Source organism: Corapipo altera, unplaced genomic scaffold (genome assembly GCF_003945725.1).
Source record: "Corapipo altera isolate COAL_440 unplaced genomic scaffold, ASM394572v1 48b, whole genome shotgun sequence".
Classification (NCBI taxonomy): domain Eukaryota; kingdom Metazoa; phylum Chordata; class Aves; order Passeriformes; family Pipridae; genus Corapipo; species Corapipo altera.
The window spans coordinates 15,365,812-15,389,244 of NW_020884884.1; the positions used below are offsets into that span (position 1 = coordinate 15,365,812).

The window sequence follows — 23,433 nt, forward strand, 5'->3', positions numbered from 1 at the left end:
CTTTTTAAAATCTTTAAGGTTTTTTTTTATTTTTATTTAAAAATGAGTAAGAAACTCAACATGTCACCTAACCAAATAAAAGCTTTTGAAAAGAAATCTTGCTGATATGCCAGAATTGTAACAACATTCAGTTCCTATTTCTCAAATGTTTGCAAACACCAATATTAGATATGACTTCCAAAAAACATCTCATTGTTCTATTTCTATTCCTGCTAAATTATGTAACTCTATTGACTTCAATAGGAATAAGAAATATTTCGGTACTTCATTTTTTTTGACAACTGCCTACTCATTAAAAACACAAAATGCAACTCTAAATGCTTTCCTGTGCTTTGTATTCTTTCACCATTGCAGGGGTGAAACATTCCCTTTTACATATGCAGATTTAAGCATGCAGTTAAATAAGTGAGAACTACTGCTTATATTTGCCTTCTGTATTGGAAACAAAAAGGCACAGTTTGCTATTGAAACACCTGACACAGAGCAGAAAACACCATGGAAAAAAACCCTAAACCATGAACTAGTACACTGTCCACTGATACCAGAGCCTTACCTTGTTTTAGAGACCTGATCCTCAGAGGGAAGGAAGGGATTATTGACGGTTGCAGAGGAGGTGTTTCCGAAGGCTGTGAGGCCCAACAGTTTGATCTGAGAGAGCCCCAGGGTACTGGCATCCCGAGGACGATGGAGACGAAGGCAGACAGCTGAGGCAACTTCAGCTTTTACCAACTGGATCTTTATATAGGTGAGTCCGCTTGTGATAACAGGAGTTGACAAAGGTAACATATTGACACCATCTGCGCTTATTTCAACAGACACTGATGAAGGGCAAGCTACAGAGTAAGATAAGAAGGTTTAACACTATTTAAAAATCTGTACTCGTTTAAATTTTAAGTGTTGAACATGTATCACTGTAAAAGAGAACAAAATTATTGAAATTATCTCAGGCAAACACTACTACAGAACTGTAGCTGGAGTATTTGAGCTGTGCGATGGTATACGTTAAAATGGATATGCCTTTTGATACATGGTATAGACAGTTTATTTCAAAGACTTCAGATAAAGAAAAGTCCTGTCACTAAAAACACCACACTTTTCCCTATCAGAGCTACAACAATAAGAACTGAAAATCTCATACTTATTTCCAACTATCATACATTTTGCCTGAAAACCCTTGACCTCATGTTCTCACTGAGGAAAGTTTTGAGAAGTATGACAAGTTTTTTTTGTTCCTGACATATTAACAGGAACATAAGACATCTACTACACTCAAGAAGAAACTGAGCAGGGGCAGGGCCTTCCATTCTCAAGGAAAGTAGAACTAGCAAGCTTTGCAAACTTATTTTACGGGCATTATTCAAAAAACTTCTCAGCTTTAGTTCCTCTGATTACACTTTGTATTGTTTCTAAATACTACCCTTCACATTTTTGAACTGTCATCAATGTCAGCGAATCTACTTACTTGCCAGAGAGGCCAGGTGAGGCTGGATGTGGATCTCCTTGAGCAGCACAGCTGCAGGAAGGTGAATTGTGAGGTCACACCAAGCCTCCTCAGGTAAAAATATGTATGACCATGCTGCAGACCGAGCCCGTCGGTGGGGAGGAGTAGCCTGCAACAGCACTTCAGCAGGCTGGGCAGTGGGACTGCTTGAGGTGATTGAACCTTCAAAAACAGCACCATTGATTATTAATGTTTATTAATAAAACCCAGATTAATTTACAACCTGAACTGTGGAAAACACTTTTTTTCCTGTCTCATCTGTTTTGGTTTATTGATAACATCCCATTTGTAATAACGTCAACTGCTGAGTTATTTTTATTTTACTCAGACTGTTTTAAATAGGCAGTTTATACATCTATATGCATGTGCATGTCCTTGAAATTTGCTAGGGGACACCTGCTACCAAAATCTTAAACTTACTCTCAAGAGTACGTGACAAAAACAAACCAACCAGAAAGGTGCAGGTTGAACAGTATGCTTAGAACTTGAACTCATTTAATTCACAGTTAACGTAATCAAGGTTTTAAAGGTTTAAATATTACAACAACATAAACAATTTTATAACCAAATTCTGCAACATGATGAGAATCAGAATGTACTGAGGAAAACTGGAAGGTTAATTTCAAAAGCAAGCTCCTGACTGTAAGTTAAATATTAAGATAGATGCACTTATGGCAGAACATCAGGAATTGCAGCACTTCATAAGTTGGGAGATAAGGGATGCAAGAGCCTACCACCACACATACTTTTTTACTATTTAAAGTGGTAAAGAAACAACATTTGCAAGATTCCTAAATTTACCTTTTAGAAATGTGTGAAGAGCAAGGTAGATTTCTAATGCCCCCCTATTATGCAAAATAAACCTCTTTTCCTTTTCTTTTTTAATTTCATTATTTTTGACGCTCTTAAATTTGAATGACAGGACTGTATGTACTTCTCTCTTGTTCAACAATTTCTCCAGAAATTTTAAAATGAATCCTTTCTTTCTCCCCTCTTGTCAGTGAGACACACTGTATGAATACAGGCTGTGGATGTGGTCTACCTGGACTTCAGCAAAGCCTTTGACACCATCTCCCATAATATACTCCTGGTACAGACAGGGGCACTCTGTGCTGGGTTAAGAACTGGCTGGAGGGCCGTGCCCAGAGAGTGGTGGTGAATGGTGCTGCATCCAGGTGGCAGCCGGTCACTAGTGGTGTCCCTCAGGGATCAGTGTTGGGTCCAGTTCTGTTTTATATATCTATTGATGATTTACATGAGGGCATTGAGTCCACCATTAGCAAATTTGCAGATGACACCAAGTTGGGGGGGAGTGTCGATCAGCTGGAAGGCAGGAGGGCTCTGCAGAGGGACCTGGATAGGCTGGAGAGTTGGGCTGATTCCAACGGGATGAGGTTCAACAAGGTCAAGTGCCGGGTCCTGCACTTTGGTCACAACAACTCCCTGCAGCACCACAGGCTGGGCACAGAGTGGCTGGAGAGCAGCCAGGCAGAAAGGGACCTGGGAGTTTTGAGACTCCCAAAAAGCTGAACATGAGCCAGCAGTGTGCCCAGGTGGCCAAGAAAGCCAATGGCATCCTGGCCTGGATCAGGAACAGTGTGGCCAGCAGGTCCAGGGAAGTGATTTTTCCCCTGTACTCAGCTCTGGTGAGGTCACACCTGGAGTACTGTGTCCAGTTCTGGGCCCCTCAGGTCAGGAAGGATATTGAGGTCCTGGAGCAGGTCCAGAGAAAAGCAACGAGTCTGGTGAAGGGACTCGAGCCCAAGTCCTATGAGGAGAGGCTGAGGGAGCTGAGGTTGTTTAGCCTGGAGAAGAGGAGGCTCAGGGGAGACCTCATCACTCTCTACAGCTCCCTGAAAGGAGGTTGTAGCCAGGTCGGGGTTGGTCTTTTCTCCCAGGCAACCAGCAGTAAGACAAGAGGGCATGGTCTTAAGCTGTGCCAGGGAAGGTTTAGGTTGGATATTAGGAAGAAGTTCTTTACAGAGAGGGTAATCAGGCATTGGAGTAGGTTGCCCAAGGAAGCAGTGGATTCTCTGTCCCTGGAGGTTTTTAAGATAAGACTGGATGCGGCACTTAGTGCCATGGTCTAGTAACCATGCTGAGGGTTGGACTTGATGATCTCAGAGGTCCTTTCCAACCCGGTTGATTCTATGATTCTATGCAAGGGCTACACTAGGCTAGTGGGCAGCAACAGAAAACATAAAGGCACTAGTGGTGAAAAGCAGCCTTTGTAAGGTATTGTAGTACCTCTAAATCTTACAACACAGGCCTCTTAGTTAACTAAAAGCCACTGTACTGATATCGAAAAAGCATTGCACTTCTAACAAATGCTCATTCAGGCAACATCAAAGCAGTTAGGTGTAGATGTGAGAACACCATCGGCAGTATCAGCCTTATGCTCCAGCTTCTTCCACTGTTTGACCCAGCTCAGTTTCATTCTCTGTCATCCAATTTTGCTATTCTTCTGTAATAGCTTCATCAAACCCAATGTGTCTCAATTGAAATTAGTGAGCTTTAGTGTGTCTATGGCAGATGTGGGCTGGAACTGGGCATCCCCTGACCTAGGGGAGGAGAAATGGGCTCACCTTGATGCATGACTTCATCAGACACAGATCACTCCCTTTCCTTCCTTCCCCTGCCCACATGAGGTCTTATTACCTGTGGAGGACTAACCTCATCCCCAGCATTATCTTGAAATATCAGCAACTGCTCTGATTAGAAGATTTAACAGTATTGCAACATCTGACACTATTGCAAAGCTTTTTGTTAAGAACTTGATACAGATTCAAATGACCAGTGGATATTAATCTAGAGAAAGAAGTATTACTTACCCAAAGGTGCAAAATTGTGAATTCCTTCTGCATTATCAGACTCCGAAGCTAGAACTCTAGCTTTCAAACTGCTATCTGTTGCTTTGGTGGGACCAGAATCAAGAAATTTCATAATAGTTGAAACCATGCTTCTTGCTGTGTTAACAATCGCTCTTGTGCTTGTTACCATGTTGTTACAGATAAGCTGAACACCACCTGTATATAGTGTGGGCAGAGAGAAAAAACCCCCAATACTGCTCAGAAGCATGCAAGAGATTCCACACAAGCAAAGGTCTATTTATTTTTAAGTGCAAAAAAAATCTATAATAAACCTTTTACTTGATGCAGCTAAAGAAAAAACAATGTTACCCATATCGTGGAAAGCCTTCAGTGCCTCACTTGTATCCAACACTCGTAAAATGAACCAGAGCAGTGGCTCAGATAACTGACAAGTGGCAAGAGAGCCCTGGAAGAAAAATATATAAGAAATAAGTGGTTTCATACAAAATTAGTATGGTAGAAATATGCATGACAGCTCTCAGCCTTCCCTCTAGTAGGCAAAAGTCCTAGAGAGGAAATGCCACCACAGTTGACCTCTCTGCCGTAGGAATGCAGAGAGGAATACCATGTTCCACATGGTTCAATTCCTTATGTAGGAGAAGTCTTTGTGGTAAAGAAAAGCTCAAACGCACGGAGTGAGCAGCTGAAGGGAAATAAGAATATTGAACATTAAAGTGCACACTATATGAATACAATAAATGTCTTTCCCACCTGCACATAACATAATATCCAATCCATCTTCAAGCCCTTGGCCAGGAACATTTACAGGACTGTGAAAATATCCTTACAAAAGTCTCTCTCTCTCTCTCTCTCTCTCTCTCTCTTTCTCTCATGGGCAACAGAGGGAGGCTCCCTAACAGCAGCACCCAATCGAAGTGAGGTTGTAAAAAATGTTAACATTTCTTTTACACAGCGCTAACTCAGTTTCTGATCTTATAATGGATCACAGAATTTAGTAATATAATTTCCTTGAAGCACAGCAGGCCTAAGGGAACTTACCTGTCTTCCCATGTACCCACAGGCCATGTAGGTAAGAATTGGCTGAAGCATCACTTGAACTGTTGTTGCTTTTTTGCTAAGTGTTGTCAGGATAGTGAACAACCCATCTCCGACTGATATTGCATCTAAGCCACCATGAAAGTTTTCATGTTTAGTGAGATGTAAGCCACTTGCACCTTAGTGAAAACAGAAGTAATTCAAAGGTCACCAACTGATATTTATCAAACCATTACAGCACATAAGAGAACTCAAGGATATTTAAATGCTCACATGGATTTTACTAAGTACAAATGGACCAGTTTTCAAGATCATATAAATTACCATTAGTGTTCCTGAAATTCTGCTTCTCAGTGTTACAGCTCAGGATTTATGCATGAGGATTTTCTGAATATCAATATTCGCCAGTATTAATTATACACTACTGAGATGAAGGACAGAAAGCAAATTAATAGTCTTCCCAAGGATGAGATTACTTCCATAAAAACTCATGAATCATATGACTTCAGTCTGGAGAAGCTTTTAAAACTGGATTTATATTGGAATGCGAGGACACCATGGAATAATCCTGTTCCATTTAGAGAAACTGAAGTTATACTAAAAACGATTATAAAAACCAGTGTGCTCAAGTGATCTTTGGAATGCACCTTAGATAAACATTTTGGCAAGAGAATTCACAGGTGTAGTACTTTAACCACCTTCAAGCTGTCAAGAAAGCAAATATTGATAAGCATTTGATGCATGGAAACAGAGAAAGAAGGCTTAAGACTCAGCCTTTACCCAGTCTAGCAAAATTAAACATAATGAATTATAAAGCTGAGGCCAAATAAGGTGAGTCTGCTATGAGGACTTCCAGGTGAGGAGAAGGTAGCATAGGAGGTGAATACTGTTAAGTGTATGATTTTCATAGTTCATTAATGACAAAGCATAAAACTCTAATGAAACAGACACGATGGTCATAAAAGAAAAACCAGAAAGAAAAACTTTTCAAATTCACATGGCAAGTGAATTATTTAAGGCCACCTGGCATCCTGACCAGCTGGCTCACCAGTTGCAGTACATTAACATTATTAGCACAAATTTTTACACCAGAGCCACTATCTATTAGTACACATTCGCAGACATCTTGTTTACCTTTCCTGGGAGTACTTTTCCATGCTGCATTAGTTATTATATGTTTACTACTATAAGCTGATAACTGATTTTTGGATCATATATACCTTGGCTGCAGTCTTGGAAAAATGTTTTGTTCACAGAAATTGTCTGGAGAGATCTTAATAGAGTTTTTGATGAAGGAACTAAAACCACAAACAGCTGTGTTGCATCTTCCCAAAATACATGAACAAATTAGTTTCAATAACTTATATTTAAAGACCTTGGAAGGAACAATCCACTAAAGGAATCAGCTGGCCCAGTATCCTGAATTCAATGAAAAACATTTTGAAACAACACTATCTTTCCAAATTGCCTTTTAAAAAACGCAAAACAACTGCTGGACAGAAATTAGCAGTTCAGAAAGACATCAAATTTGAGGAGAATAATATGTGAATATCACTCCAAAGAAACACATAGTCAGAACAAAACCTCATTCCCAGAACAAACTACTTTCAGTGTTCATAGCGTATTTGCAATATGACACTAACTACCCAGAGTAATGGAGGACATGTTCTGGAATTAATTTCAGGAAGGTTCCAACAGCACAATCCAGGCTTGTTAAATCCTGTCTCCTGTTTATTTGACTACTGGAGATTACTATTTTTTCCTATTTTTTGTGCTTTTATGCCAAAATGAACCACTGGTCTAATATACATCCAACAAGTACACTGTTTGCTGATAATAGCATTGATTAACAGTTTCACATCTGCTTAAAAGCGATCAGCACAGGAAAGGCCAGAGCAACTTTCTTCAAAACAAGTGAATCACTATAAAAAGGAAAAATTTTACAACTATTACACCTGAAACAGAGTGCAAGGTCTTTGTCTGTACTCCTGCAAAATGTTTTTCCAGTTTTGCACACATGGAAACATTCATAGTATTTCAGCCAGTGCAGTAATTTGTGCAAATAAACTCTTTGCTATCATCACTACTCAGAAGCAAGTTACATAGGTTGTCTCTCTGAGAAAATGTACCTCAGATACAAGTCTGACAAACAGAAACTTTGCTGTTCAAAGTATGATCAGCTTCCTCACTTGTTCACAGGAGGAGGATCTGACCCACAAATATATTACTGGAACCCCTAGAATGTGATATTAATGTGATTTCTGGTAAAACAGAGGAAAAGTTTACATATTCTGTGAAAGGGACAATATTGTAATTTGTCTTTTGCAGAAACAATTAAAAAAAAGAAAATAATCCAATACATAGAGAACAACTGAGGTAAGGGATCTGTAGTACAAACTTTAGACTCATTCTAACCCACACATAGAGGTGCGTGATGGCTACAGACTTAAATACAGGAAATTCCATTTGAACATATGAAAAAGGCTTTTCTGTGTCAAGAATGATTGAACATTGTAACAGGTTGGCCAGGGCAGTTGTGGAGTTTCTACCCTTGAGGAATTAAAAGTCAACTGGACTGAGGTATTGAGCAACCTGCTGTCTGAGGCAGGTTCTGAGTTGACTGTTTTGTGCAGGAAGGTTGGACTAGACAATCTCCAGAGGCCCCTTTAACATTAACCATTCTGAGACTCAGCAAATTCAAATGCCAAACACATTCCTGTTTGGTTTCAATTACTGTCTCCCACCTCATGACAGGAGTTTTTTAACATATCTCTTCCCCCTTTCACTTCTTCTCTGTCTCTTTTTTCCTATCATTTCTGTGACACATTCTTTCATGTCTACACCAAAGTTATGAGTTTGTAGAAGTTTTAAATGTTTCGCCACCCTTAAAGAATGTCCGCTTTTTTCAGGAAATACCTACCAATAATCATTGCCATAGCACTGCTGTTACACTGGCCAAGTGCAGACAAAATCTGGCTCATAATTTGTTGGTTGGCTAACACCAAGTCTGCCACATATGCAGTTGATCCTTGAGTATTAGGGTTGCTTCCATTGCCATCTTTGCCTCCTGAAACCTTTTCTTCATCAGACACGCTGTCTGTAGTACTGCTTGCTACTGGAACACGGGCACTGTATTCTCGGTTACTGGAGAGCGGCAGTTGAACTAAAATGTTTATCAGCTTTAATAAATCAAACATAAGTTGATCCCTTGTCATTTCTCCACAAACTGCTTTGGCATCACCTGGACGGATAATATTGGCAAAAAGCCCTCCAAAACATGCTCGAGCACCCACAGAGCTGTCTGAGCCGCTGCGAGACATTACTTTGTCTGAACATGTAATGTAATGATGCACAAGAAAGGTTATGGACTCGATTACTGCAGAAATAGTGCTAACTGATACAACTTCAAAATTCTGTTCCAGGGTAAATTCCAAGAGCTTCACTTGTGCGTCCAATGGTCCCTGGCCTGTTTGGAAAGCACCCCTGAAAGACAAAAAAAAAGGAAAAAGAAAAGAAAAAAGAGATATTACAAGCTGCCATTTATAATTTTTTAATATATTGGTCATTACATAGCCTGCTCATGCCATCACTTTCCTGACACCTCAAAGGATCAAAAAGTTACCTTCTAAAAAGTCTAGGATCCAACTTTGTTTTTGTTTAGAATTCAGTTTGTTTTATAGATATAGACTTGGAATACAGTCCTGTTCAGTTCTGGATGAAAAGTGTCTTATGTTTGCAAGGAAATACCCATGGGAAGCAGTCACCTAACACTTTAATACCATTAGATTATTTCTTTTCTTACATGATGGGTTTTTTTTCTTCCCAAGGGTTTGTTTTTTGTATGTCCCCAGTCCCCACCCGAGAGGTAGGACGAAGAACGGTCAGGGTTTTGCTGTCTAAATACTAACTATACATAAGACCATGAGAAGGTACTCAAAATATCACAGGCTAGTGCTTGTAGATTGATTGCTTGAAGGATCTCTCTTAGGGATAAGTTTATTTAACCAATTGCTTTTACACATATAGTGGTGGACTACAAAATGAACCTTTTGAATCAGTATATCTAAAATAGAACTTGTGCTAATTCTTGAAGCATTACTTACTGATTTTTTTATATACTTCTCTGTATCTTTTCACATTTATTAATGTTCCTGTAACTTTTAAAATTACATACAGACCAAAACAGTTTATAGAAAAAGCCTTGAAGAAAATATTTGGCATTTATTAATTCTAAAGAGTGAAATACTGCTCTGCTCTTCTTCACAATTAATTGTATGCCTTGATAAGATGTGGTACCCTTCAGTAACTACCTGAGTTCTTAGAAATAACAATCTAAATCCTTTTCTGGTGCTTTGCTTCCCATTTTCTATTTCAGTCTCCCACTTGGTTTGACTCGAAAACATTTCAAAACCTACCCTTTCAGTGCTCTCATTAGCTTATTTCAAATAAACGCTAGCATGCAGACATGTATTCCAAGATTCACTGTAAATTCATGATTTTACTGGATTATGACATGTCTTATATAAGTCATTGATCATCAAGGTAACCTGGTAAACATCACCCCCATAAATTAAGTCACTAAGGTAAAATCTCTTACAAGGCAGAAATCATTTTCTTTAAGATTAAACAATAGGTAACACCAAAGTGCCACCTACTGGGAAGCCAGAACTGAGGAAGCTCATCCCTAATTATACAAAGCCTTTGTTTGGGTATGAGTGTAACATCTATACTAGAACGAAATTATTCCCAATGTACTTCAGAATAAACAAGTGCTGTATTTCCGGTGTAACACTGTATATACAGTCAGTTGCCCGTTGACCAGTCTTGAAGAAGCAGAGTTGTAAAAGACAAGCCATAAGCTTTTATCTCTCTCCTGGCCAGAGGTACTTGACTACACTAGTGGGCATCAGTAGGCCCCAGGAGAGTCGGGCAGAGGATGTTTTCCACTGTCATGCGAAGAGAAAAAAACCTCACCAAAGACAAAGCAATAAATACGCATATCGCATAAAGAGAATTAAACAATCTTATATTTCATCCTCCCCTGTGCAAAAAGCCACCCATATTATTTTCACAATCTATTGAATAATTTCTAAAACCCTGTGTTAAATTCAGGCCTCTTAGAATAAATACTTTTTATAATAGGTAAGCTCAACAGTGTCCTTATTTTAGGGATTACTTCAACAAGGCCTATATCTTAGCTCTAGTTAAAATCAGTTCAGAATTCCAGTGCTTCTCTTCACTGTCACTCACACACAGACGGCTGTGGGTGGATTCCAGATGCACTCTTCCACATGTCGGAAGCAGCTCAGAACCTACTGGTAGTGCTGCAGCAACAATGAAGATTTCCATTGATACATAACTTGATAGTATGACAAGGTGGGACATCTTAGTTATGATTCCCAATCACACACATTTTAAAGAAAAAGAGGGCATGAAAGGAAAAAAAAAAATCAGTAAGATCTACCTTTCTGTTGAAAGTATATGTATTAATTTCAATAAAAATTCACTGAACATATGAGGACAAGTTGAAGAAAGGTGCACTTGTAATCGAGTAAGAAATTCTTGCATAGCTTGTGTTGCTGTTGGTCCAACCTAGAGGAAAAGGCATTTCAGTAAGTATTATATATGAAGACTGAAATGTCTTCAAGAACATTAAGCAGTATCTAACAAAAACATCTTCTACAAACAGAGAAGTATTCTAAGTATTGCAAGTAGCTTAACTTGCTTTCTGAAAATTTTACAGCACTTTCACAGAACTAATCCGTATCAATTTATATTACATATTTTTCAATTCCTAACCCTGAGTCAAAAGCAAGAAATTCAGTTCTTTGTCTAAGACACATTTTGCAGCTTGGGAATCTCTTTTCAGTAATGCAAATTATATTTCACACAGAATACATTTCTGTGCTAATCTGAATGTTTTTTCACAAGCTACATATTTACATAAGTACTTTAAATTAGCAGCACTGTGCAGAGTTTAAGTTCTGGAATAGACTATATATTTTCTGGAAAATTTTCTGGGAAAAAAATAACCTGGAAATACCAGGTATTTTCTGCCTCTTAAACTGAGAGTACTGTCAAACATTACATACAATTAAGTTAACTTGGCCTTTTTTTAATCACTATTTGCAGACATTTCAAAGACTGCAAAAAGCAAAAAAAAAACATTTGTTGAAATTAGGAGAGGCAGTGGACACCACATGAATCCAGAAACTAAAAGCACGAATCAGGTAGCAAATAAAAGCATAATTTTAAATTCTGGAATTCTTAGATACTTAAAATCTTCATTGGCATTTTTATCCCAATACAACAAGATTCAGGAGACTAACTGAATGGAATACTTCACTAACATCTCACATGGCATCCTCTCCCTGTGGCAAGTCTCCAGAGAGTTCCAAAAATATACTCGCACTACACGAGTGTATCAACAACGTGAACTTCCCTATGGTTGCTCATCCGAACCAACTAAGACTAGCCAGAAAAAGAAACAAGACAAGGATATAATACCTAACAAATAACACATGTTTCTGTCCAGTGTGTTGAAATTCTACTACAAAGAGTTTTTCTTTATTTTAATTGCTCATTACCTGTGGACTGTGTTGATTTGTTCCATGAGGATTAGTGCCAGAAAGAAATTTCACTAACACATGAATGAGGTTTGGATCTGACACCAACAATTGGGCAGTACTTTCCTGAGCTCCAATGGCACTGCTTGGACCAGCTTAAAAATAAAGACATAAAAATTAATTCTGTAATCTTAAGCACTAAGTGTAAATCAAGCATTTACAGTGTAAATTCCTTATATTTATTTCACGATATGGAAATATTCTCAGCTAAATCAGCAACTCAAAGCTGCTTACTCAGGGCTACAATCTTAACTTTTCTTTTAAGTATACATATAAACCCCCAAAACTGTTCCATCACTGTTGCAAGTTTGCTAAGGCAGTATTGCTGAAAATATCAATTAATTTTGTAGAAGAAATACATACAGACATTTTGACTTGTTTCTTTTTGTTAGTCCAACATTTTAACAAGGCTTAAGTGCATTTTTTAGTTTGTCAGACAGAGACTGAGTGTTCTGTTATCCTGTAAAAAATCAAAATATTTTTGTCCTTGGCACATGCACAGACTTCTCATCATTGACTAAAACTGCAGGGAGCTTAACAGATCAGAACTTTGAAGACCAGAATTTGAATTAAAATACACCCTTCAGTGATCAAATGAATGAGCTTTATTAAATGTGAACTCTTACTCCTTCAGTAGTGATATATTGAATCAATTCAAAACACAGCTTGAAAAAAGCACAGTCACTTACTGAATAAAAATATATTCTTATACTATTACACCTATCTAAATGAAGTTACAGTTTATTACATGCTGAAGATGTGATCTCTTTCAGACTATGTTTAAATCACGAAGAAATGATGCTCTGGAACAACAGCTTGGATGGCACTCCTTCACATTCCAAGATAAGTTTCTTAGTTAGGGAAGTTGTTAAAAGAAACAAATCCTGACCTACTTACTAATCATTCTGTTTTTCAGAGTCTTCATGATTCACAATAATTTCCTTAAACTAAGGAGAGTTAAACTAAAGATCACAACTAGAAGGGAAGCATCTTTGTCAAAACCAGAACTAAACTCTGACTGCTTCCATCTCAGTTGAAACACTTCCAGCACAATGAAATAAATACAGCATTGGAAAAACACTTGTTCTGAAACGAAATCCTTACAGGAAGATGGGAGGAGAAGATAACTCAGAGTAAGTTTTCCCTTTATCAAATCTTAGACTATAAACAGATATTTTTAAACTATAAACAGATTTCTTGCTTTAGATAAAATGTAGAAAACTAATGCTTACAATACAAATAATTTTGCATTGATTTATCAAGATCAGTAGTGGAACAAGCCTGTATGGCTCTGACTGATGGTATGGCAATAGCTGCAGCTGAATAAAAGCAAGAAAGCATCCCATGGCATTCCAGTTCCACTGTAGACAACAAGCCTGCTCTAGCACACATTTGATAATGCAAAGGATGAAAAGGTTAAGGCTTGTCTGGGTGGGGGACAAGACTGTAAGAAGAAAGTACACAATTTCACATGTTTTTTTAAAGAAAACTGAAGATGTCAGAAAAACAGAGAGGCCTTTCATTGTAGGATGTGCCTTTATACAGCGTCTGGGTGAACTGATAAAGTTTATTTTCCCCCTACTGAATCTGAGCATTTACTTAAATAAAACGTACAGAACACTGATTTTTCCTCTAAGGAAACTAGGCATATAGGTTGTTGGAGAGTGGTTATGGTGTTGGTTGGCTGGTTTTAGGGGGTGTTTCTAAGTATAACATGATATAAGTTGAAAATGAAACAGATACTCAGGTTACTAAGAGCCCTCTAAGCTCATAGCTTTTGAATTTATACTTACTACTGCCTTCTGTTGTTGGATTTTTGTTTGTTTTTTAAACTTCCACTTATAAACTAATTTGAAATTTAAGACAAATCATTATCACTAAAATTACATTCGACTGCAGTTGACATAAGTAAGGGGCTTGTATTTTAGACACTAAAAGGGAAAAGAGCCTCATTTTATAACCACACACATCTAGCAAGGCAAATTATTTCCCATGGACTGTAATGGACATCTTAGTGGTTTAAAAATAAATCAATAAATAAACTTAACCACAATCTGTCAATACAGTCAAGACCTGAACAATTTGTGTTTCATCTTGAATATTCTAAGTTGATGAGAACTTCTATGAGATGCTGTCTGCAATGACTCAAGAGACTATTATAAGTCCCAGTTCTGAACAAAAGAACACAGAAACCAAAATTGTTGATTGAATAAGTGCTCTGATGGATCTCACCTTCAGTAATCAAGAATCTAATACAGATTATTTCACTCTTTAAATGTGACAACTCAATGTCATTGAGAAAGAAGATTATGTTGAATTATCAGCTGCTGAGGAATCCTGGTACAGAAGATCTGATGGGTGCTTATATCTAGTTAGCTGCTGGTTCCCTCAGTGAGTATAGGAAAAGGGGCAGTTAAGGGATATACAGCTGTGTTAATCCACACACAAGTATAGAAGGAGACACCCTGTTCTTTACCCTCCAGCAAGCTTGCATCTCCAACCCTTTCCAACTCAACTCCAACCTTGGGCTCACAATCCTAGATACAAAAAAATCCACAACCATGTGTACATGCTGAAGTGTGTCCGTGATGAATCACATTCCTCTTGAGCAGCCTTTTAATCACATAATCACCTGCTGATCTCAGGCAATTACCAAAGAAACTTCTGCAAACACACAGCTGCCTGTTAGTGTCAGAGCACACCACTGAGCCTCATACAATTTGGAAGAGATTCACGTATGATCTCAGTGATACACACCACATAAATTTTGGAAAATGGCACTCTACAGTCACAAACTGGAGTGTTGACAATACACGTATTTGTTAACTGCAGGCACTGTTATCCTACAAATCTGCCCACGTTCCATTCTCAGATATCAAGAATAAGATTATAATTTCAGTTTGTGAATATTACTTAAGTCTCTTTCATTAATTTACTCAGAGTTCTACTGCTTCACTTAATAGCAAAAATTTCAGCAGATTTTCATAAGACTGAATCTAAATAACATCACAGAAAGGGGACAGAAAGTAAAAATTTTAAGAAAAAACTGCATCCCAAAGTCATTGATTCAAAAAGGCAAATATGAAAAAAGATTCATAAGAATCTTTGACGAAAATTCTGGAGAACAACTGTGACACCCCAGGACAGCAAACTGTTTCATAGAAGTGTGATCTTCAGGTGGCTCATGTCTTCTTCTGTATGTACTGTCTCTAGTCATATGCTCGGAGGGAAAACAGAATTTAAAAGAGCTCTTACGTGGCTAACGTAGGTTTTAAAACATTCCAGTGTCTACGTTCTCACTATTTGATATTTCTTTAGCCTTGAGGACAAGGTCACCAAAGCTTTCCTCATGACAGCTGTCCTATGATAGTGAGCCATACAGAAGCTTAATTTCCTCATTTAAAAATTACTTCCTTTAATTTCTATCAGTCTTGTGTCAAAATCTCATCCACAAAGTGACATTATTTCTAGTGTGCTATGGAGCAATATAGAGAATGTGAGATAAGCTGGTGTGCGTAGGGAAATGAAATGAAATGGTTGGATTTCTTTTTTAATAGATTCAGCTTCTGGGGGCTTATTTCCAGATAGCTTAACATATGTAGTGATTGGAGCTTGCATATTTACAAAAATATTCCTACTACATCAGAAGAACATGAATCTCTCTCATAGCACCTTAATCCTTCCTCTCTGATACTTCTTCGCATACTACAAAGCCAATTTCCAGGGATCGTTAGAATCACAGAATATTCTGAGTTGGAAGGGACCCATGAGGATCACCCAGTCCAACTCTAGTCCTAAAATGCACCTTTAAAAGACATTGCCTATCTACTTATAATGACATTCTCTTTTGTCAGTCGGGTTTTTGTTTCCCATGGTACAAGCAATTCAAGGAGCTCACTTTTGAAAAGCTTGAAATTACAGAGAACCAGAAAAAGTACTTACATGACAAAGAGAATGTTCTGGATTGGAATCAACACTCGTTCTTACATCACTAAAACAGGTAACATAAAAAAAAAACAAAACCAACCCCAAACCCAAACTTACCATTAAGCTGCATATTTGTCATGAGTGTTAGGCTGTGAAGCACAAGGCACCACGTCCGGAGTAAGGTATTAGGATACCATGCCAGAACTGACAAGAAGCTAGTTACTGAAGCTGTCAAGAAAAACAGGTTTTTCCAAGCTTTAATCTTCAGGATATTACTATAGATTTCTTATTTTTACTGTAAGGTGCTACATTTAGTATTGTTATTTACTTTGTTTTGACAACCATTGTTCCAGGAAATTAGGAAAGAAGCCTCACCAACACTTCACAGGACCTGGCCCACAGAACTTTCTACAGTGCCCAGATCCTGACATCTCAGAGAAAACAATGTAAAGAAACTGGTTTCAAAATGCTCTCATGGAAGTCAGCATAACAGGTTCATTATATCAGGCATAAATATTTTATATTATCACCAAAAGATGCCTTGGATTTTCTAAACTATGCAGTATAACATATCATAGAAAAAAAATAATTCAACATGTCTTTGTATCAGACTGTTAGGTCGATGCTAAAAAGTAATAGGGTTTTCACACTCTACTGACCCCTTTCTTAAGAGAAGGATCATAGGATGGTAGACAATGAGATGAAATCTGTCAGAAAAGTGCATACAGTTGCACAGTTCATCTTATACTAAGAAGTGTATTTTGAAGAGTCCTCTTGGGAATAATGATGAATTAAACCCCACAAATTTTACAATTTAATTTCTAAGGAGATTACGAAAATTCAATGAATCAACTCTCAGTTACACACTAGCAACATATTTTTCAAGTTGAGACAGTGAGCCCAAGAGTTCTTTAACAAGAACACATAAATTATCCCAATACTGATCTTATAAAAAGTATTTACTGTAGTACTTTTTATTAGCAAATATTGAGTACTAAAAAAACCCAAACACCAATAAAACAAACTTATTTCCCATATTTAATATATTTTACCTTGGTTCAGGGAAACGACAGGTATTCGGTTAGCATTATAAAGGAAAATATCAGCGCCATTATCTTTACTTCCAGAGGAGCTGGAATTCAGGCTTAATGTGAGCCATAACTGTAACAGGGATTCAAGCTGGAAAAAAAGGAAACAAATCTCACCATGAGACCGAACTCAGAACCCTAGGGCAATAGAAGTTTCAATTTTAAAAACTTTATCAATATTCTCAGCTGCTACTGTTTCACTGATAACACACCCACTCTCTCCTTTACAGGATTTGAAAACTCTGCTAAACATAATGTTCAAGGCAAATTCAGTAAAACTAGTAAATGCTTCTGCACTGTTTTTGTAATTGATTTGTTCTAAATATATTAAAGTTTCTCTTAAGAAGTTTCTTCAAACTTGCGTTGAAAAAGCAGCTTTACACACTGCTCAGAAATATCGTTATCATAACCTTACACCTGTAATACTGGTTTGCATATAAGCTTTTGGAATGTTATTAAAGTGATGTTTCCCAGTCAACCAAAATTATTCAAACGGCCTATTTATTTAATGGGAAACCTCAGAGACACCGATGTGTACTCTGAATAATTCCCTTGAGGAAAATAACTCGTTAGATATTCTGAGGAAGCATCAAGGTCATTTACACTACAAACTGTGTTCTGGATGAGATATTTAAAGAACAATTGAGGAATGGAGTCAACTACTTTATTTTAATAAAAAGAGGCAGAGAGGCATCTAATCATTTATATACAACGCACATGGCATTCCTTTAAATGAATCAAGAAAAGCATCAATAACTTTTTTAAAAGCAAACTTTTAAACTTAACATATAGAAACACTGGATAATTCAGGTTGGAAGGGAGCTTTGGAAGTTAACCAATCCAATCTTCTGCTCCAAGAAAGGCTAGATTGCTTGGAAATTTATTCATCTGTGTTTTGAAAACCTCCACAAACGCAGACTGCACACTTTGTGACACTTTTCATTAATAAGATAACACTTATCATTCAGTGAATATACAAACTTGTTTCTAAATATGAAAATGTACACCCACTTTTTCAGCTGTAACAAGATATGTCCTCTGATAAAAGCTTTCAGCAGCTTGTGTTACATTATTAGTACTGTTGTTCATGACAGATTCATAAGCAAAAAAGTACATAACATAACAGGTTATTGAATCTTAAGTAGCAAGAAGTATAGGAAAACAACTTTTAAATTTAGAGAGAAATATTATTAAAGCATTTCAAAGTTCAAAATGCTATACCTGAACATGGTGGACTTGTAGCATGGAAAAGAGTTTGTTGAAGCACGCGCTCAGCATAGGTATAGATGACAATTGCACAATCAACTGGGCATTTTGGTTAGCAGCATGTAATCCTCTCAGCAATGAGTCATCTGTTCCACTAGGAGATTGAGTTACTAGAAAAAAAACAAGGTACCATCCCTCCATTAATTATTTTGAAAAGTTGCTAAAAGTAATTTCATTATTATTTCCTTGCATTTTATACTTAAGGGAAAGACACTTATTTAATAATTTACAAGAACATCTTCAATGTAGTGTTCAGTAGTGTTGGACTACTGACTACCATACTGTGAAAGGCATACTTGAATATCAGACATCTCCATCTCCACAAAAAACATTTGCAAAGTGAGTTACACAAATACATTTTCACAGTTCTTACTAAACACATATTATAGCAGTGTCCTGATAACACAATGGTAAGACAAATAATTGGAACATCTCTTTCATGCATTATGGCACAACTAGTGCAGACAACAATGAACTTCCAGAGAAGTAAAGACTGAGGATGTCACTAAACCTATTCCATCCCTAGATATTCAACCAATGACTGCATGCATATTAAGGTACCCAGAGTGCTACAAAGAAACACATTTGAACCACATAGGCAGCACAACTCACTGAAAATAGGTTCAGAAGTAAACCGCTCTATGAATGTTTTTAAAACAAAGTTTACTGAACAGCTGAGTTCAAAATTGTATCCAAATATTTTCATTCTCATCATAGAATAGGTGAAACTGGTGCAAAGCAGCTTTCAAACAGCAAGAATGAAGCTTCGCACAGGAAAATTAACATTTTCTTGCATCTAGATCAGAAAATGAAAACTTTCCCTCCACTGTAGTATGAAGCATTGTAGAAGAAATCACGCATATTTGACCAGTTTCACAAAATGTCTTAGAGGTACATACATAATTCAAAAATCTGAATAAAGAACTATCTCTAAAGCTTCACCTAACAAGAAAATTCAAGCAAAATACAACTTTATACTAATTTTTTCTGCAGTCACTTAGAAAAATTTCAAAGCATCATGATCATTATGTGAAAAGAATAATTTGACAACATGTAGTTACATGTAGGAGATGTATTTGTTAATGCTTGTAGAATGGAATCAGCCTCCAGTGTGGACATCATTTTCAGCATCAGCTCAGCCTGCTGTTCAAGTCCAACTTCTAGACGTGCATCTAAAGCTACACAAGGCAACAAACAGGGCAAAACTGAATTATATCAAGGACATATATAGCTAGTTACTCTAACTTCTTGTGCAGGCAATATAGATATACAGTATACAGTAAACTGAAAAAATCTCAGTATCCCTAACAAGATTGATTTTTATGCATGATGAAAGCAGATTGTAGAAACTTATACTCTGAACTGAACATAAGATTCTTATAGACCTGAAATACATAATTAATAAAATACTAAATTTCTGTGAAACACACCCTTATTTCTTTTCACAGTCACTTTGACATCACACATGACTAAATCTGCATATGTTTTTCCTAAGGCAACAGCTCTCAAACAAGAACCAAAGTTTTTTTCCCCAGTGTCTCAGGGGAAAGATCCATCACCCTAGTTCAGTAGTGCTCCTTCAAATTAAACAAGTGTGCCACTTCATTCCTTGGAGTTAGAGCCAGCTAGAAAATAGCTTCCAAAATTTCCTGCGAAAACAGGAAGGACTTAAAACTGCCTATAGTGCATTCAAAAATGTTAGAAAATAAGATTTTCTGCTATGTTGGGCTGTTTTAAATACAAGTTTCACACTATATTCTCTCAGTTACCACATAAAAAAAAAAGTGGCATACAGGAAATTTATTTCTTTCTACGTAACACACAGAGGTTGTTAAAATAGTGTGATGTGCTGAAGTGTCGAATACAGTATTACAGAAAAAAGACCCCAAACAGAACTTCACTTCATTGCTTACCTTGGGAGACTGATATGCTGACAGTCTGTGATCCATTTTTCTCTGTAGTTACTGGTGGTTTTGCAACTGGAATTCCAACACCTCCAATGTAAGGATTGTAATTGTAGGTGCCATATTCGGCACCCCAGTAATCGTACCAGGTGCTGCTTATAGGCTTAAAAATCAAATAAAACAAAAAAAAAGGAAAAAAATAAACAGCAACTCTTTAGAATGTCAAAAAGCTTTTAATGACTAAAACCAAAAACTGAAGTTACAAAAAATTAAAACCAGAAGATTGGATCCAATAGCTTTAGAAAATTTTGTTTCAATTCTTACTGCAGTATAAGACTGAATCCTTAGTGATTGTCAAAATCCAGCATGTAGTTAGCTGCCTCAGAGACTCAAGAAGCCAATTTCAAAAAGGTTATCGTTGGTTTTTATTCGCATGTTTGTACCGTATTGTAAATTTGGAAGTAGAGTATCACACAAATATTTTGAGGAGTTATTTATCAAGACAGAATACTACACTACTAACTGTACTCATTAAGTACCTTGAAGCCTCAGTGAGGCTCAGGGACTATTTGTACTGGTTCTGCAAAAAAAAGAATTGAATAATCTCTACTTGTGTCATAATTTAAGACACTAAGAAAGCATATGCATCACAAGAAAAAAAAGCAATGTAACACTGCATGAAGGTAATTTGTGTATGCCAATCTTTTTTATGGTGACACCCAATACCAACTCTCATTTTACAGATACAGAAGAAAATATAAAGGATGAAGAAGTGTTTTTATGCTGTTTGTTAGAGGACAACAAATCAGGTAATAAGATTATGAAGGTATCTGTAGATGAAGTGGAGTAAGGAGTACTGCCACATGAAATCACAGTAGAATAAAGAAGGCAGGAAACATCAGAAACAGAAAATTAAGCAGTAAGTGTAATTTTTGGTGGTAGGGTGAGATTTAAAGAAAAAAATCTTTACAGGATAGATAATTGGCAGAAGGACACTTGAGGAAATACAGAAAACAAATTTAGTGTTTTCTGAGCAAGTGGTGAGACAGGTAATTCAGGTTAATTCGAATGAGACGAACAGTTTAAGTCAATACTGAGAGGTGTGCAAGAACTCCAAATGTCATCCTTACAAACAAAAGAGACTTGACATTTCATTATGAACAGTTGTGTTTCTTTACAGCCAAAATATTTTTGGTTTTTAACACATATTGATAATATATATACTATTATATCTAAATGTTATTGTACTACCTCTGATATGGTTAGCCCTCCTTTTAAGTATGAAAGCATTTAGTTATTTTCTTGTTCCACAGTGAAATAAGTTTGGGTTACTTGCTTCTCTTTGTAGTTTGAAGCCAGTCTGAGCACTGGTCACTGCTGACTTCCCTTATTTTAAACACAATACTAATAGTATAAACTTTTAAGATTATTTGCAGCAGCAAATGGTACCCTATTCTTAATAAGAAAGGACAAGACTAGATCTTATTTTTCCTTTATGTTATGCTTCTGTTGTCTTTAACATGTGCTGAAGTATGAATAAATTCAGAACCTCTTCTTTATATAGGAATCTTCATCCAAAAGGAAGATATTTTGCCGTCAACTGAGACTGAACAATCTCTACATTCTTTCCTGTCATTCTGCATTAAACATTTATAAATATCTAGGACATCAAATACCACTACTGAAGCAGTATAAGAGAGAAAGGATGTTCATATTTCACATGTAAAGGTTATCTTGAAAAGTCAGGTATGATATACCTTGAAGACTTTGGCTGCAAGGGGATCTTTTTCCAAATCAATATCCAAAGGATCAATATCGACTTCCATCAGGTCTTGCAGTAATTCAAGATCAATGTCCTTATCTTTTTCCAAAGATGACAGTGGTGGAGCACCTTTGATTGATTAAAAGAGTATTAACACTACCAAGTAAAAATGATAAAACATAGATGTACCATACACTTAATGGGTAATTTTAAGGCTTTTAATATTACAACTGAGTGGAAAAAGTTAATAAATGCAATCAAGTTGCCTTTTAAAAATAATGGCAAAAATAACCATTTTTTAGTTATCACAAAATTGTTCATAATCTGCCTATATCACAAGAAACTAAGTATCCTACCACCAAAAAATCATTGATTGGCACCTCGATAGATGAGTAAAAGTTTTTTTACTCTTTTCAATAGACATATATATAACGAGATTATGGAATAATTTACCTGTGATGTCATGTGTCAAGGGCTCATCTATTGTCTCCACTAACTGAACTGTGGACTGCTGGAGAGAGTCATCAGAATCCCCAGCCGAAGCACCAGCATCTTCTCCCAAAGCACTTTCTTCCATAGCTTCAGCTGCTATAGGTGCCAACAACTCTCCTATGTATTAAATTAAGCAGACAACTTCATTTCAAGCTTTATTCCAGTTACAACTTCACATTCCTGTGTCTAGGCCAACTGTCTGTTTTAATTCATCTAACTCTAAATTCTCTAGGGGCTACTTCTTCAAGGGGAGAAGTTCTGAATAATTTTCAAATAATCAGGCTCATATAAATCTGTCCTTTTCAATGCACAAGTCACTGATTCCAGATTGACTGTAATTGCAATTTTAAACTACATTTTTACACACTAAACTAAATTTTATGATTTGCTTGTGGTTTTTTTTAATAGTCTTAATTGTGTCAGCAGATTCTAATATAGTAATAAAAAAACCCTCCTAAAACATTAAAGGAAAAAAAAGTCAAGTGCAACGTACATTCTGAAAAATATGAACTTAAAACAAACCTGCTAGAATATCCTGTAGCATACAAGTCAGAGAATACTGAGCCCATGCTCCTCCCCAGGAGATGTCTCCTCTGTTAAAGTCAGTTCCAACAAGAAGCAGCAATAATCGTTCCAATTGAGTCTCATTTACAATCTCACATAAATGAATTGTTGGTCTTGTAGCATTTGCAATTCTAGCAAGAACCTATAAAAAATACATATGCCTATTCATATTTAATCCTATGAAGTATAAACCAGCTTTAATTTCTATGATTATCAGATTTTGTTTACAAGTAAATTAGGTATTTTTACCAGCTCAAATTTTAGAATTTTGTAAGTGTAATTACATGAACATATTTTTTTAAAGTTAATTTTTCCAGGCAATTTTGAAGCCTTCATATTCTAAGTTACACAAAAAGTGACAGATCAGAAAAACTTCCTCACCAGAAATTACTTCAAATTTTAATGCTGCAGCTAATTTTTACCATCAAGCAAGCAAA

The 23,433-nt window shown here is 36.7% G+C and overlaps 1 protein-coding gene across 8 annotated transcripts in view; it reads right to left on the reverse strand.

The window, feature by feature from the left end:
- BIRC6 (baculoviral IAP repeat containing 6) overlaps positions 1-23,433 on the reverse strand; it is a 172,705-nt gene that overhangs the window by 78,836 nt on the left and 70,436 nt on the right. For all 8 annotated transcript variants that reach the window (XM_027641287.1, XM_027641285.1, XM_027641289.1 and 5 more), the window contains 16 exons: positions 22,955-23,138; positions 22,394-22,549; positions 21,936-22,069; positions 20,188-20,341; positions 19,336-19,452; positions 18,230-18,384; positions 16,973-17,099; positions 16,038-16,148; positions 11,955-12,088; positions 10,832-10,959; positions 8,288-8,850; positions 5,371-5,546; positions 4,681-4,777; positions 4,333-4,527; positions 1,463-1,663; positions 554-833 (listed from right to left, as the gene is read on the reverse strand). In XM_027641287.1, coding sequence (XP_027497088.1) covers positions 554-833; positions 1,463-1,663; positions 4,333-4,527; positions 4,681-4,777; positions 5,371-5,546; positions 8,288-8,850; positions 10,832-10,959; positions 11,955-12,088; positions 16,038-16,148; positions 16,973-17,099; positions 18,230-18,384; positions 19,336-19,452; positions 20,188-20,341; positions 21,936-22,069; positions 22,394-22,549; positions 22,955-23,138 — 2,912 coding nt within the window. The remainder of the gene's footprint in view (positions 1-553; positions 834-1,462; positions 1,664-4,332; positions 4,528-4,680; positions 4,778-5,370; positions 5,547-8,287; positions 8,851-10,831; positions 10,960-11,954; positions 12,089-16,037; positions 16,149-16,972; positions 17,100-18,229; positions 18,385-19,335; positions 19,453-20,187; positions 20,342-21,935; positions 22,070-22,393; positions 22,550-22,954; positions 23,139-23,433) is intronic.